Raw genomic sequence first — 16,704 nt, 5'->3', positions numbered from 1 at the left:
AATTTTCTATTATCTTTTCTCATTAAACAAAATTTCTCCTGTAGTTACTGATTATGACGCCTTTTTTATCTTTTCCCTAAAGTTGTAACATTCAATATAATAACATAACTTCCATTCGGATTCTGCTTGGTACATTCTTAAAATACACACTGTATTCTTAAAAAAAGAAAAAATTATAAATGTATATAATTAAAACAACATTCCATTCCAATTCAATTCTATCATTAATATTAATATTCATTAAAGTCTTAACATCTTTAACATTACTTTTCAATTAAATATCATACTTCTATGGGAACAATTATAAGCTTTCCATAGTTAATCCCCCCCCTTCACTTATATTTTATAAAACATTAACTAATTAAAATGTTCCCGTTCCTTCCTAATTCAATTTTCTCATTTATTTTATTTCACTTATTTTATTCACAAACATTTCACTAAATTACACTAACCATTTTATCCCTCATTTTAATCATACGTTGTTTCCAATTTTCTAAAGTTATTTCTATTACTAATATAACAATACAATCTTATGTACCTTTACAGAATCCCTTTTTCAGTTAGATTTTCACCCATTATCTCTAAATAGGTCCTGTTTCTCTATATCTTGCTTCGGTCCTTTGTAACTTCTTTTCCTTTCCTTCTTCCCTCTCTTCTTCTCTCTCCCCTTTTTACCCCCTTGTCTCTCCACCTCTATTTCTCTCTCCTGTATTCCTGTATTCTGTATTGCTTTCCAGTATTATACTTATTTTTCGAATTATTTTTCTTTGGTTGTTTTTTTAAGTCTTAAATTCTCCATTCTCTTTCCCCCCTTTCCTTTTTCTTCCCCACATAGAATTACTTGTTCATTAAAGATGGCTTCTTCTTTGTCCCAGTCTTCTTGTTTTGCAGTCGTTTCTTGTTGTTTCTCATAGTTCCAAATCTCCATTTCTAAGAATTGAAAAACGAAGCCAAAAGAACCCTTCCCTTCTTGTGCATCTTCTTTGTGCTTTTTAAGTTCGATTTTCAATTCATCCAGAAGTGGTGCCATTGTATAAATTTTTAAACAACCACCCGATTGATTTTAGTCATTCAAATATAATAACCAAGAATCCAAAGATCACCAAATAATCCAAATACACACAAGCTGTTTCTTTTTTTTCTCTTTTCTTTTCATTTTCTCTTCCTGGGGTTACTATTTAGTTGCAAAGTTTCAGTTAAAATGTCTCTTTTAGAAGTCTTGTTGAAGTTTTATTGTGGATTTTTTTTAATTCCAGGCAGTCTCCTCCCTCTTCCAGATCCTGCCCTTATTCTTTCTCTCTCCCTTCCTGCTTATGAAAAAGAAAAATTTTAATGTCCAGAAATCTTTATTATCCCTTTGGCATTTTGTTTTATTTTCAGCTTAATTGCCTATTGATGTCAAAGCGGATTTTTCTGATTTCTTATTTAAGTCTCTTAGTTGTCAGTTTAGGGAAGAAGAGAGAAGGAAAAAAAAGCCAAACCTTTCCCTTTTCACTTTCCTTCGCTGCTTCCGACTCTTCTTTGGGAGTGATGTTAATTTTTGTAAGTTTAAATTCCAGGGTACCTTAGTTGTTGCTTTTACAATTTATCCCGGTCAGTCAAAACTTTCACTTCTTATCTTCCCCCTGCACATTCTTTTCCGATCGAGTTCTCCTTTGTGGTGGCCATTTCTGACCATCGCTACAACCACCTTTGGGAAAGGGAGTAATGGCCAGCTGGGGAGGAGAGATGCGGCTCTCCACTCTGCTGGCGGTCTCCCCCCTCTTCACCACCTCTACGGGGTGGCTTAGCCCCGAAACCAGCCAGCTCCAGCGGCGAGCCCATACAGAAACCGCGCACGATCGCGGATTCCTGTCTGTCGTCGAAGTCCTTCAAACCGGAACTACTTACAGCCGTAATTGAGCCCAAAATTTATGTTGCTAAGCAAGATGGTTGTTAAGTGAGTTTTGCCCCATGTTACGACTTTTACTTGCCCCAGATGTTGAGTGAATCTCTGCTGTTGATAAGCTAGCCACACGGTTGTTAAGTGAATCTGGCTTCCTCATTGACCTTGCTTGCCAGAAGGTCGCAAAAGGGGATCACGTGACTCTCCAGGGTCACTGCAACCGTCATAAATAAGAGTCAGTTGCCAAGCGTCTGGAATTTCGATCACGTGACTGTGGGGAGGCGGCAATGGTCCCCAAGTGTGAAGCACTGTCCTAAGTCCCCTTTTTTTTCAGTGCCGTTGTAACTTCAAACGGTCACTAAACGAACTATTTTAAGTCAAAAACTCCCTGTGTTTTCTTTAGGTAATGTTCTTGTTGGTAAGTGCTTAGTATAAAAGATCCATACTCCCCTTTTTTTTTGGGGGGGGGTTGTATATATTGCCCCAACTTTTCCTGTTGGCAACAGTGAAAAATCTGTGCTTTCAAGATCCCTAAAAATGGCTGAGGAGGCCCAGTTGCCAGTTCATGCCGCAGGTTTTACAATTGCACCCGTAGTGAGACTGTAATGCGGGCTCTCGTGAAAAAAAGACGAGAAAATTGGCCCTTTTTTTTCCCTGAGCTTTTCACCATTCTAATGGTCACATTTTTTCCCACCTCATCTTGCTTTGCAATCATGAGGTCCGGGAGCCCTTTTCGGAGTTCTATCTCTCCGGCCTGCTGCTTATTGGATGACCATAGTTCACAAGTAACGGGTTACGGTTTCCCACTTTCATTGTTGCAATCCCAGGCAGATGGAAAGTGATTTGATGGCTTTCTGCTCATCCACAGACGAGCTGCGTTTTTAAGTTTTGGCATCATGAGCTGCCAAATTACACCCCCGGCCTTTTACCAATTTGTCGTGTAAAATCTCATCGCCCTGTGTAATTGGAACGGGGGAATATAAAAGATTCACTTTTGATTTTTTTTTTTTTCTGGAGCGGCAAAGCTCGTTTTGGCTGCCAGCGTTAAGATAATTTGCCACAGCGTGGGGGAAAAAAAAGAAAGAAAGGAGAACTGCATCTGTTAAAAGGTGAACCTAATTTTTTTTTAATTCTCCCCCCCCTTCCCTCCCCCCCCCTCGTAGCCTCCCACGGCCAAAATGCACGCCATCATCGAACGGACGGCGAATTTCGTCTGCAAGCAGGGAGTCCAATTTGAGATTATGCTGAAAGCAAAACAGGCTCGTAACTCCCAATTCGATTTCCTTCGGTTTGATCACTACCTCAATCCTTACTACAAATTTATTCAGAAAGCCATGAAGGAAGGGCGCTACGCTACTTCTTCGGAGAAGAAAAAAGAGGAGGAAAAAAGTAAGCGATCTGGGGTTTTTTTGGGGGGTGGGGTTTGAAACACATGTCAGGCAGGAGGCAGCCTGTAAGCTCATGCGTTCCTGTCTGAATTACTCCAGCATCTTGACAGCTGAGGCAGTTGTTCGCTGATATCTGCTGCAGATGTTTTAAGTCGTCTTTTTTTTTTTCCTTCCAAAGGCTATAAAGAGGATTAGAAGTTTAAAAGCTTCAGTTGATGGCCTCCCCAGACATAACCCAACTTTCGGCAGCGTTTAGCCAAGTTCCTTTTTAAATCCCCCTCCTTTTTTTTAACTTAAGTTTTCTGCTTGCAGTTTCTAGATGGTTTTACTCCTTTGACAGGGCTCTTCTATTAAACTAACAAGTAGTTTTGAGAAAACATACGGTATAAAACGTTCCAGGCAGGAAATGTTGCTGTTATACAGGCAGTCCTCGACATAAGAATTCATCATGGAGCCTGCCCATCAGGGTTGTAACATGGGTTGGTCATGTGACCAGACTGATTTTTGGGGGAGGGATGGGCAGCAGTTGTAAGGCAAACCCTTGATTTGCTATGGGCGCAGTTTTGCCCCCAAAACAGTAAAAGTGCTAGTTTTTGGCAAAGCTGTGATAAAATGCGGCCGCATGGCTGCAAACGACTACAAATAGAATAGAACAGAATGGCATAGAATAGGGGATGGGGATGGGAATAGAATAGGGAATGGGAATAGAATAGAGAATAGAGAATGGGAATAGAATGGAATAGAGAATAGAATAGAATAGAATAGAATAGAATAGAATAGAATAGAATAGAATAGAATAGAGAATGGGAATAGGAATAGAATAGGGACTGGGAATAGAGTAGGGTAGAATAGAATAGAATAGAATAGAATAGAATAGAATAGAAAAGAAAATATGGAATTGAATAGAATAGAATAGTTTAGTTTAATTTAGTTTATTGTCATTGTACCTCGTACAACAAAATTAAATACCTTCTTCAGTGTACAACGTATGACTATGAAAATAAACGCAAACACACATCTCTCACTCTCCACATAGAATAGAATAATAACTTTATTGTCACTTTGAATGTATATTCATTGACATACATTAAAATGGAATTTCATTGCATACAGCTCTCGAGGGGTCTCCACCTTCAATACACACGACATGAACACGACAAAATAAAATAAATAAATAAGTACAAGCGAACTTAATAAACGCGACAAAAGAAATCAATATAGGTGAACTATTATAACTTGGGGATCACCCGTATTGCAATGGAAAAGGGATGCTGTGCAGGGCTGAGCTGGCCCAACGAGCCTTGGTACCTTCAAGGCAGCATCTTTCGCAGCATTCTGAACATTGCGTTGTCAATCACCACGGCAGCTTGTGAACGTGGCAGCCTCTGCGGTGCGCCTGCGTGGTGCCCAGGCGGTTCGGCTTGGCTTCGGCCTTTCCACTCCTTCCTTTCAGGGTCCTCCCACTGTGGCTGTCAAAACAATGTGGCACTCTGGAACGCTCTTGTTGAAAAGAAAAGGCCTCACCCCTTTTTCATTCTTCACTTGGCAGATGTGACGGAAGATGGCGACGACGATGATGATGATGACGACAACGAAGGCAATTACCTGCATCCCAGCCTTTTCGCTTCTAAGAAACGGAGCAGGCTAGAGGAGCTGATGAAGGTAATGTAGCTGGTTCCTTTTTTTATTTTTTATTTTTTTAAGGAGACGACTTCCGGTCTGGTTTTAAATGTGCTGTCAAGTTTGTGAGTTTCTTATACAATGACTCCTCCACACCTTCCCCCACCCCCTTTGCTTTGACAGGGCCCTATTCCATGTTACAAATGGTAGTTAATGCCCTTCTAGGTTTGGAGAGGGGTTATTTTCCTCTTGTCTACTAGCAAAACCTTGGTGAGATTTCGCTTCTGTTTTGGTGGTAACTGTTTTCTATGATGGCATTTCAGAAGTGGGCCACTTTTTCTTTTCTTTTCTCTTTTAAAAAATAGTTTTTATTTATACATTTTTCTTTCACCTCTATAAGTATTTAGTAAACAGTCTGGGTCATTTAACACCATACATCATGGTAATAATAATAGTATTCTTTACTTGTATATAATAATAATATTGCCACATCTAATTTCTGCTTTTATTATCTAACCCTTGATAAAACAAATCACAAATTTAAAAAAAAGTTTAACTTTTCTGATCTCAACACAGTTTCTTTCAGGGAGGAGAGACAATCCAACATTTTTCCCACCACTTTTTGATGGGCAAAGGCATGATAAAAATTAACCATTACAAAGGATATGCTCTTCTGTTGATAAGAATTGTAAAACATTGTCCCTCCTAGTAAGCCGACGTTAGAGAGCCAGTTTTATGCAGTGGTTAAGATGCTGGCCTAGAAACTAGGAGACTGTGACTTCTAGTCCTGCCTTAGACAAGAAAACCAGCTGTGTGACTTTGGGCCATCTCTTCACAAGGAGATGGTGAGTTCAAACCCCACCTTAGTCCAGAAAGCCAACTGGGTGTCCTTGGACCCATCACCAGGAGATGGTGAGTTCTAGTCCTAATTTAGGCATGAAAGCTGGCCGAGTGTCTTTGAATTAATCTCACCCTCTCAGCCTTACCTACCTCACAAGGTTATTGTTGCAGGGAAAATAGAAAGGAGTATTAGATACGTTTGCTACCTTGAGTTATTTATTGAGAGATATAAATCAGATTGTTTTCAGATTGTCCCAACTAACCCAAGCAAATCAGAACTCCAAGGTCACTTGCTTCCGCAGAGAACGTCTTTTTTGGGTACATCATATCGGCATACTTAATGTAAAACCAACACTGAATCATTCCCATGGGTTCAGTGTAATTAAAGCAAGCAATAACCCCTTCCCCAAGTGTCACTGGTCACGTTGGCCAATTAAGTTAATTGGAGAACTCCTCAGGCACTCTTCTCCTTCCTCCGTCACCTGGGAGATGACCTTGATTCCCACAAGAAAGGTTTATGTTGTGTCTAGTAAGGCATTCCAACCTCCTTCCCCCTTCCTGCAACTGTGAGGCAACAATGAACCAGGAAAGTGGCCTTTGCCAGGTTCAGTTCAACGTCGACACAGATAAATAATTCATAAATCCTATCTCCAGCAAGTCGTTTAGGGTGTTGCGGTGGCCTAGAGATGGAGCTCTCGCCTCACAAGCAGGAGGCTGTGAGTTCGATCCTAGGTAGAGGCGGATATTTCTCTCTCTGGGCACACTGAGAATGTATCTACTGAACAAAACTCTGCATTGGCGACAGGAAGGGCATCCAGCCAATAAATACTCAGCTCCATTCAGTTGCCCAGACTCACCCTGCAAGGGATTATGGGCTCGATAGATGATGATGGTGGTGATCTCCAGCAAGCCGTTTGAATCGTCCTGGCCAATGTGGGTAAAGAACTTGCGAAGCTTTTCTGAACCACAGAGATGCACAGTTGACATTGGGCAGTCAGTGTGAGGGAGCTCAGCCGCCATGATACCTCTTGTCTTTGCCCCTTGTAGCCGCTGAAGGTGGTGGATCCCGATCACCCGTTGGCAGCCCTTGTTCGCAAAGCCCAAGCCGAAAACGCCAGTGCTGCGTCTCAGGCGGGTGAAGGCACAACCGCTCCGTCGTCCCAAATGGAATATTCTTCCGATCGTAAGTACATCCTGTTGATAAGAGAATTAAGCCTGTGAGAAAGTCGCCACGTATCATGGGCTGGAAGAGACACTAGTGATGGTTACAGGTAGTCCTTGGCTTGTGACCACAATTGAGCCCAACGGTTCTTTTTTTTTTTTAATCAATTTTATTAATTTTCTATGAATTACATCCCTTAGTGTTTAATAAACACCGTGTTGTCTGGGTATTTAATTTGCTTAACAGTACAAATGCCATTCTTACTCTCCACCCCTTTTTTCCAACCCCTGGTAAAATAAGTTCCAAGCTTGATAATATTCTGTGTCTTCTTTCGGTTTGTTTTTCAATGTCAGTCTGTCCGTTTCTGCACAGGCCAGTATCCTCCACCCACCCACCCCAGGCAGCTTGGGTTGAACAATGAAGCTATGGATTCAGAGTTGATAGTCCCACTGCAGGGAAAATGAGCTGTCATTCTCGAGTAGCAATAGTTGCTATCCGATGATGTATTTTTGTCCTTTCCCCATCATCCCGCTGCCCGTTTTATTAGAGGAGATAAGATTGATGGTGCAATATTGATATCCTAAACTCCACAAAGAGCAGAGCGGAAGAAAATCAAATTAATGAAGATGGTTTCATTTCTGAAGGCGCATGCCATGCATTAGTCTACACAAATTGAGCATCAGAGGATATAGTTAGCAATATTTTTCATACTTCTCCTCTCTGTATGTGTGAGATGCGACAGCTTCCTATTAGTCTAGGTTAGCATCAGGGGAACGAGAACTGTTACAGAAAGGACTTAGATTCTTGCTTTCTCAACATAATATTCATGGAACCGCAATCCTTGCGATTTAAAAAACCAGAAATCATCTGGGCTGCACTTCCTTGGAGCTTGCTTGTTCTTGGTGTGGAATATAGCATTTAACCTTTCATTTAAGTAAAACTTTTGTTATTTTATCTGGCGTTGCTTCCCTGTGACAATATCTCAAAGAGATTGAATGGAAAAAAGGAAGCTACAGACCCATCATCAAAACACACACGTCTCGTAACAGTGGAAAAATGTTAATGTAGCTATATTTCTCCCCTGTAGGGGAAAAGAAAAGAAATTCAAAGCTGCTTCATTCATTTCAGAAATACAGCACTATTCTTCCTTTAAAAGGAGGTTACTAATCTATAGTTAGAAGATCAAAAATAGGATGATGCAGAGAGGCAGACTCTTAATAGCATGCCATGAATAGTTAAAAAAAGAAATTATGACTGGTTTCAGCGAGAAATAAAATGAGTGATGTTCATTGCTGTTATATGGAATGCTATATAGACCATTACATACCTGGCCAGTGATGGCCAACTTTCCTTGTGACCTTTTTTTTTTTTTTAACAGCAAAGTTTAAAAAAAAAAAAGACTAGGTATTATGAGCACAGTGTCTTCTATGATTCCCAAAATGACTGTTCGTTTCACATAGGCTAGGGTTTATTTTTATTTTACTGGGTTGTTTTTATTACTGATCTCTGATCATAAAGAATTTGATTGATATATGTGAAGTGGGCAGACTCAGCGGGAGTTTATAGTTGGACGGCAATTTCTCTTCCATTGGTTCTCAGTTCTCAGACTGGTAACCTACAAAGCTCATGAATGTAACTGTTCAAAGGACAGTGGTACCTCAGAACTCATTGTTAAATGGTCCTGGGAGGTGTGATGAGTTCCAAAAACTATGAACATTGAACAGTTTTTCCCTACAAAAAAAAACGAGTCACAACGCAACCAACACAAGTTCTAGCTTGCATGTTGAATACCAAACCAACGAGTACTGGGACAAAAACTTCATATCAGAATGTGTTGAGTATCAAATTCGATGAGTTTCAAAGCAGTTGAGTACCAAGGTACCACTTTGCAACACGAAGCAAAAAAATCAGTCTTAGCTAAACGCAGATGACGGAGAACCAGTTTGTTCCTTTCCTTGCGTTGGCTTCCATTGCATGTTGCATCCATCCCTTAGTTCGTTCTTGTGCTTCTAGCAGCGAAAGCTTTTCTTAATTAACTTATTGTAAATATTTTCCTGGATAAATAGTTGGTTTGAAGGAGTGCCTTGATTTTCATGCTTTTGTAGTCCAATTGTTTTCATTTTTCTGCGTGAAATTAGCTGCATTGGAGATGCCTTCCTCACCCAGAAGGAAAAGGGTAGAGGTTCACGCTTTGCATTCTAGACAAGCAAATAAACTCGTGAATATCCAAAAGATCGTTGATCTGATTAAATGATTTGGGTAATGAAAAAACTCATGGTATACAAAGGTATCTTATAATTGGATTCCTAGCATCTAGAATTATTATCTTTTGAAAGCTCAGAAAGAATTTTAAACATAGCCAGTATATAACGATTCATGTTTTGAGAGTAAAACATTTATTGATAATTTCCTGGAGGCTTATCCTTTTGAAAGCATTTTCTTTTCTCTTGTTTATTAGTATTTCATATTTCTTACTGCAAATAAGTAACACTATGGTAAAAGTGGGGGGGCAGTTACGTAACTTTCTCAAAAGGACATTTGTCACGGTTGTCATTGTTAGTTTCATCTGTTCTGCAACACCGAATGAATTTGTAAAGTGAGTCATTTATTGCACATTAAATATTAAAATGAGTTAAAGGCCAGCTGAGCAAAGGGCATGATGCTAATCACCAAATAGTCATCTTAATAAGAAAACGAGGTCTTGCAAAATGAGAGGGAATTACTTAAGAGTGCTGTAGAAAATTACCATCTTAAAACCCCATAATAAAATAGAAGTGGCATTTACGATCTTTTGTAAAGACATTTTTCCTATCGCAAACTTGTGATTGAGAGGAAGCGCTTTGCCCATAGACTGAGATGTCATCTTTGTCTCGGTGATTATTTTCAAACATTCTGAATTTTGTTTAGTGGGACAACATCCAAGCAGGTATCTCTGGAGCGGCCATGCAATTCTTTCCAATAGGAAACTGCATTGTGTGATTTCAAACGCTTTTTCCTCAAGGGTCAAAGTATCAGAGAGAGGAGCAGCACATAAATTTAATAAATGAATTAGTCCCAAAGGTGCTTTTCTTTCTTTTTAGAAAGTCCATTTCTAAATTGCATTAACAGAGGGATACAATCAAGATCAAGTTAGGTACACCACACTATAAAAAAGATGTTGAGACTCTAGAAAAAGTGCAGGGAAGAACAACCAGGATGATGAGGGGACTGGAGGCTAAAATATACGATGAACGGTTGCAGGAACTGGGCCTGGCTAGTCTAGGGAGGAGAAGGACCAGGGGAGACAGGATAACAGTCTTCCAATATTTGAGGGGCTGCCCCAGAGAGGAGGAAGGGGTCAAGCTATTTTCTAAAGCACCCAAAGTCCAGACAAGAAATAATTGATGGAAACTGACCAAGGACAGATTCAACATGGAAATAAGGAGGAATTTTCTGACACTGAGAACAATCAACCCATGGAACAGAAGTTGCCTTCGGAAGTTGTGGGAGCTTCATCACTGGAAGCTTTCAAGAAGAGGCTGGAGTACCATCTGTCAGAAGTGGTATAGGATCTCCTGCTTGGATGAGGGCCTAGACTAGATGGACCTCCAGGGTCCCTTCCAACTCTGTTAATCTAAACATGTGTCCTTTTGGGACAATCATGACCTGAATGACTGAAAATCTCCATAGACAAATGAAATAAATGTTGATATTGTCTGCCGTAGCAGGCAGCAGCAATCCCTTGTCTAGAAACTGAGTTTTGAGGCAGAGATTGTCCATCTCTGACTTGGTGTGACTTTGCCATGAGCTACGGAAGTTTGATCCACCGAGCATTTCAGACTTGGTCATTCTCAATTTGTTATGCATTTCATAGTCCTTTCAATATCCTTAAAGGGTCTTTAAGAAGAACTTGGACTCATGGAGTTGGAAGGGACCTTGGAGGTCTTCCCTTGTCCAGACTCTTCAAACCATCCCAGACAAATGGGATGGTGTTGACTCTGGTTTCTTATTTTGTCTCTTATCAGACTCATCCAGTGAGTTTGTGTGGCTGACAGTAGACTTCAACCTAGGTGTTCCTACTCTGGGTCCGTCACCTTACTCACCTAGGGCACACTAGATCTTAAGAGAATGGGATTGGGTCCAAGTCACCAAGGGAGGTTCCACGGCTGAAGATCTCTACCCACAATCTATGCAGTTGTCAGTCTAGTAACTTCACCAATCACACCCTACTGGCATTAATGTTAAACTTTAAAAGGCATCTATAAATATCATGGGCTTGTAGGAGTCCTTCTGTGCCTTGCTTCACTGTTAAAAATTCTAAAAGTTCTTGCTATTCCCAGAACACCCAATTTCTCCTTTTTTTTTTCCCTTTGAGCATTTTTTTGCCTTCTCTGCTGGCCTGGATCAGAACTGTTCCCCCCTGTCAATCAAGCACTTGTAGAGAATTCAACACTTGTGGAATGCTGATGAACTGTATTTTTTATTTCATTGTGACCACAGCTCTAGTGTTAAGACACCCAGACCTGTAAAATGCTATTGTAGACCATAGTTGACATTGAGACCACCATAAACAGGATTTCAGAATGCCGTATTTTTCAGCAAGCAGCAGGATCTGTTTTTCGAACAGCAAGGTTGTCATTCTCTTGCCCAGTTGCTCACCAGATATCAATAAAGACTTACATACCACTTCACAGTGCCTTACAGCCCCTTACAGAGTCAGCCTCTTGCCCACAACAGTCTGGGTCCTCATTTTACCTACCTCGGAAGGACAGAAAGCTACTTTGAGCCTGGTGAGATTCAAACTGCCAAACTGCTTTTGAGTGTTTTTTTTTTTTTTTAAGTAGGTTCATAACCTTTTACGTTGGATTTGTGATTCTGCTTGCCAGTTAGAACCCAAGTATGCTGTTGCTCTTTAAATAGCTATCAGCCCAATTGTGTTCCGTCTTGTATTTGTCGTACACTTAAAAAAAAAATGTGCTGCCTACACAACAATTTTTGGTGTTGTTTTAAAATTGTTTCTGAAAACGTGTGAAAGCTGTACAGAGGTAGGCTTGTCAATATGAAATTGACTCATACGCTTAAGTTGTGAACAATATGGGAGGTAGAATTGTTTGAGCAAGGTAAGCTTTACCAGTCTTCTGTTTTGTTTCTTTATTGACGTGTATGTTTCTGTTAGACGTTTTAAAGAAAATGTCTAAATGGATAAAGAAATGGACCAAAAGGGAAAGATGAAGGCGCGTGGTAAAGAAATATATACTGATATATTTACAGGTATCATAGAGGTTATCGATTTTCCAGTATATCATGAATTGACTGTGAAAATATATCATTTTAAAGCCTGAGCATCACTCTTAAGCTCTATACAAACCGTCAACCAAGAACTACGATCAGCACAATACAAATTCACACCACACTATAAAAAAAGAGGTTGAGAGTCTAGAAAAAGTGCAGAGAAGAACAACCAGGATGATGAGGGGAGTGGAGGCTAAAATATACGATGAACGGTTGCAGGAACTGGGCCTTGCTAGTCTAGTAAAGAGAAGGACCAGGGGAGACAGGAGAGCATCTTCCAATATTTGAGGGGTTGCTGGAGAGAGGAGAGTGTCAAGCTATTTTCCAAGGCCCCCGAAGGCCAGACAAGGAAGAATGGATGGAAACTGAACAAGGAGAGATTCAACCTCGAAATAAGGAAGAATTTTCTGATAGTGAGAACAATCAACCAATGGAACAGAAGTTGCCTTCAGAAGTTGTGGGAGCTTCATGATCCCTGGAGGCTTTCAAGAAGAGGCTGGACTGTCTTCTGTCAGAAATGGTGTATGGTCTCCTGCTTGTGAGGGAGGTTGGACTAGATGACCTATAAGGTCCCTTCCCACTCTGATTATCTGTTATCTGTTAACAGTTCATTTAAGGAAAGAAAGGATTAGCAATGTAGCTTTGAAGAGTTTGGTATAACACAGTTTAAAATCTGTCCCTTTATTTTAAAAAAATAAAAAATCTGCCTGCATTATCTTGACATCAGTGTGATGGCAGTTTATCCTGAACACTTCATATACATAAAGTTTTTTTTTTGGGGGGGGTGGGGTGTAACTACTGTGCTGTTTATTTTTTCCCCCTTCTTCCTTTTAAGTTTAAGCTTCAACAGTTTTGAATGCAGAGTACATTAGTTGCTAGAATTGTTCTCGTAGGTGTCAAAGTAAATATTGTTAGTGTTTGAGAATAAAATTATAAAAGCGAATTTTGAGCCAAGCGAGAATTGCCAAATAGTTTCATGCACAGGCCCTGCAATGCATAGTGTCAGCCCTTTGGAATTCAGGCAGCCAGAGCGTACAAAAAGGCAAACACACAATTTGTGGGTCATTAGACAGAGAAAGAAATGTTCGTTATTCTTGCAAAAGTATGTGGGCCGTGAATTGTAAGAGGTCCAAAAGAAAGAACCTCAAGACACACTGTTCTGACCTTAAATGGGCTTTTATCTGCATACCTGGTCTCAAAATACACGTAGCCCTCAACTTAGGGCCGCAATCGAGCCCAAAATTTATGTTGGTTAAGTGCGAAATTGTTTAGGTGACTTTTGCCCCATGTTACGACTTTTCTCACTGCATGTCAGAATCTGATTACGAGGGGGAGGCCGAACAGCTGACAGGGAGTGGGAGTGTGGCTCCATTGGCTGTGGAAATTTCTACAGTGGAGCAGGGGAGAGGTGGAACAAGGGAGAGGGGGTTCAGAGGAGGACCCAGACCCACCCCCTCTTCATCCTAGGGCACACGGGGAGGAATGGAGAAGGGAGCAATGTGAATTGTGTGGCTTATGGGGGAGGAAAGGGCCCTGATTCCCTTCGTTAGCTGCAGCTGAGAACGCAGTGTTTAAAAAGGGAAGCTGCGCACAGCAAGTTGTTGGGAGCAAATCATGAATTATCTGGTTTCGTTGAGGCTTATCTGGGTTCCTGGCGTCTTCCCAACGGTGTGAGTTTTTCCGTGCTTTCCCGTCTGCAATTCCTTCTCCTGCCCTGTCCAGTTAATTTACTGCAGCGTGGTTTGTGTGAATTTCTATTTACAGTTTGTATGTACTTTCTTTTCGGACTGAATTTCCTCCACTTAAAGACTGTTCTTGGGAGAGTTTTTTCTCCAGCCAAAGGTAACCTGGACATTGGGGGCAAAGTTGGAGGTATTAAAGGGACCATTGTAGGGGCCATTGTAACAGTCACTAAATGAACTGTTCTAAGTTGAGGACTACCTGTAAGACTATCCTATGGTTGGACCACTCTGTTTGGGGGTGGGTTGGAATGTAAATTTATCCCCCCAAATAAAGTGACTTAAGACCGGTCCTCACATTTATGATTGTTGTAGCATCCCTACAGTCAAGCGAGCAAAATTCCAGCACTTGTCAATCAGCAGGTATGTATATGATGATCACAGCATCTGGTGGTCACATGATCACCATTTCCGACCCTCCTAGCTGGCTTCCAACAGGCAAAAGTCAATGGGGGAAGCCCGATTCGCTTAACATCTGCCTGACTCACTTAGTGACTTGCAGCGATTCACTTAACCATGGCCCCAAAGGTCTCAAAATGGGATGTGACTCATTTAACAACTGCCTAGTTTAGCAATGGAAATTCTGGCCCCAATCATAGTTGGGAGGTCAAGGACTACTGTGTTGGGGGGGGGGGGAAATACAAAATAAACACAGTCACAAAAACTCGGTGAAGCCTCTTTTATTCCTTCACTTTGTTTCCAAGCTCCAAATATCCTTGACGGAAGACAAAAATCTCCCACACAAGCAGTTACAAGAAGGAGGGAAAAAACAACACAAACCAGGCAAGATAAGGGCTGGAGGACGTCCACAGATAACAGAACACACACTGGGAAGGACGCCAAACTCAGAGAGGAACCATAAACTAGAGATATTTCCATGCTTAGTTTCCAGCATTCACCCATACACATGTCTGTCCTCTTATTCAGTTGTCACAGCTGCAGCCCATGAAGAGATCAAGGCCCTCTCCTCCCCCATAGATCATGCCCTTCACATCCCTCCCTTATCCTCTCCTCCCTGCGTGCCCTAAGAAGGAGAGGGGATGGGCCTGGGTCCTCCTCTGACTGCTCAGCCGGCCTCTGCCCTTCCCCAGCCTCCTCCACAACCTCCGGAGCCACACTTCCACTCCCTGTTGGCTGTTCCTCCTCTCCCTCAGAGTCAGTCTCCACCAGGAACATGACAACTACCATACATTTAAAAAAAAATATCTCCATCTCTTCCCCAAACAGTAATTCTAGGTTTGCTAGTTCCCCAAAAATAATAATTTTCCAGCATTTTCTTTCAAGAAACTTTCTCGTAATTGCAGGGCTTCTATCTTTTATTTTCGTGCACTTGATATTAAGAGACTGGTTTGGTTTGGGTTTTTTTTGTTTTTACCACTGCCATTATATCAGAAGAGTGGTAGCGTAATGTTGTGTTGCAGAAAAGCATTGCCACAATTCTATAAAACTCCTTGTTTTTAGAGCCTTGTGAAGCTCATTTAGGTATAAGCTGGGCTTGTAAAAGGCTTTTACCTTGTTCTTCTTAATAGGTACAGACTTATTATCATTCCAAGCTTTGTTTTTACGATGCTTTTTCTCCCCCCCATTTAGATACCAGATCTATTTTTATTTAGAAGTCTGTTATGCATCTTAAGAGATGCACCTTATCCCAGAATTTTTCCCTTTAAGCTTAAAAACACCGGGCTAGAATTATTCTGTTGTTAAGCCATTGCAGGAAGCATCAGCTCTGTTTTATTAATGAAATATTATAATTAATTACAGTCCCCGGCCTTGTTGTCTGTCACTTTCAGACATGTCTCCATCCTGTTTTCCTAAATAATTCAGGAAGGCTGACAGAGAACTCTAAAATTAAGAATTAAAGCAGCTGTCTCCTGGGATACATTTTGGCGTGAAGACTTGCACTAAGAGCAGATGGCTGCAATAACCCTTAGGATTCTGCCTGTAGAATTAAAACCGCTCTGTTATTAGTGGCTTGGTCAGCTGGTGTTTCAGAAGTGAAGGATTCATACCTGTACATTTAATAAAAATAACACATTAAAAAGCTCTCCGCCCAAACAGGCTCTCGATTTATCGCCCTGCCTTTGAAAGGCATGAATTATGCAAACTCCCCACAACGCACGAAGGCAAGGTGATTATTCCGTAAACTTGCTGAGCTGTTTTCAATCGGCATTCCTGCAATGCACGTTTATAGCATTGATAAAATAATGAAACGCTTGCAAACTGCAGAGATTTCTATTCACGCCAGCCATCAGGACAGTTTCTACTTGCAGACTTCCTGCAGGGGGGATGCACTTTTTTTTTTTTTTTTTTTTTTGAGGGGAGGGGGAAGAGTTTGTGCAGCCTTTCTGACATTTTTCAAATTTTATTGAAAAAAAAAAACATTTTAAAATGTTGTTTATGTCCATTCATTCCATTCATTCTGTTGGGCGTTAGGGTTAGGGGTTTAACAATAGTTGATTTAGTGACCGTTCAAAGTTATGACGTCACTGGAAAAAAGTGACTTAAGACCGTTACAGCACCCTCAAGGTCACCTGATCCAGATTCAGTCAGTTGGCAACTGACTCTCATTTACGATGGTTGAGTTGTCCCCGGGGTCACAGGATCTTCTTTTGCGAATTTCTGACAAACAAAGTCAATGGAGAAGCCAGAATCACTTAACCAACTACAATGATTCATTTAACAACTGTAGCCAGAAAGGTCGTAAAATGACATTTGTCAAGTGAGCAAAACTCACTTGACAAATGTCTCATTTAGCAACATAAATTTTGAGTGCCATTGTGGTTATAAGTCAAGGACACT

The 16,704-nt window shown here is 40.9% G+C and overlaps 1 protein-coding gene across 7 annotated transcripts in view; it reads left to right on the top strand.

The window, feature by feature from the left end:
* SFSWAP (splicing factor SWAP) overlaps window positions 1–16,704 on the top strand; it is a 92,130-nt gene that overhangs the window by 14,382 nt on the left and 61,044 nt on the right. For all 7 annotated transcript variants that reach the window (XM_026716262.2, XM_026716259.2, XM_026716258.2 and 4 more), the window contains 3 exons: window positions 3,049–3,274; window positions 4,823–4,935; window positions 6,781–6,916. In XM_026716262.2, coding sequence (XP_026572047.1) covers window positions 3,049–3,274; window positions 4,823–4,935; window positions 6,781–6,916 — 475 coding nt within the window. The remainder of the gene's footprint in view (window positions 1–3,048; window positions 3,275–4,822; window positions 4,936–6,780; window positions 6,917–16,704) is intronic.

This window comes from Pseudonaja textilis, chromosome 15, assembly GCF_049901715.1.
Source record: "Pseudonaja textilis isolate UNSWEBS1 chromosome 15, rPseTex1.2, whole genome shotgun sequence".
NCBI lineage: Eukaryota > Metazoa > Chordata > Lepidosauria > Squamata > Elapidae > Pseudonaja > Pseudonaja textilis.
Note: the sequence above shows the minus strand (reverse complement) of the source record. Positions and strands in the feature narration are given on the sequence as shown.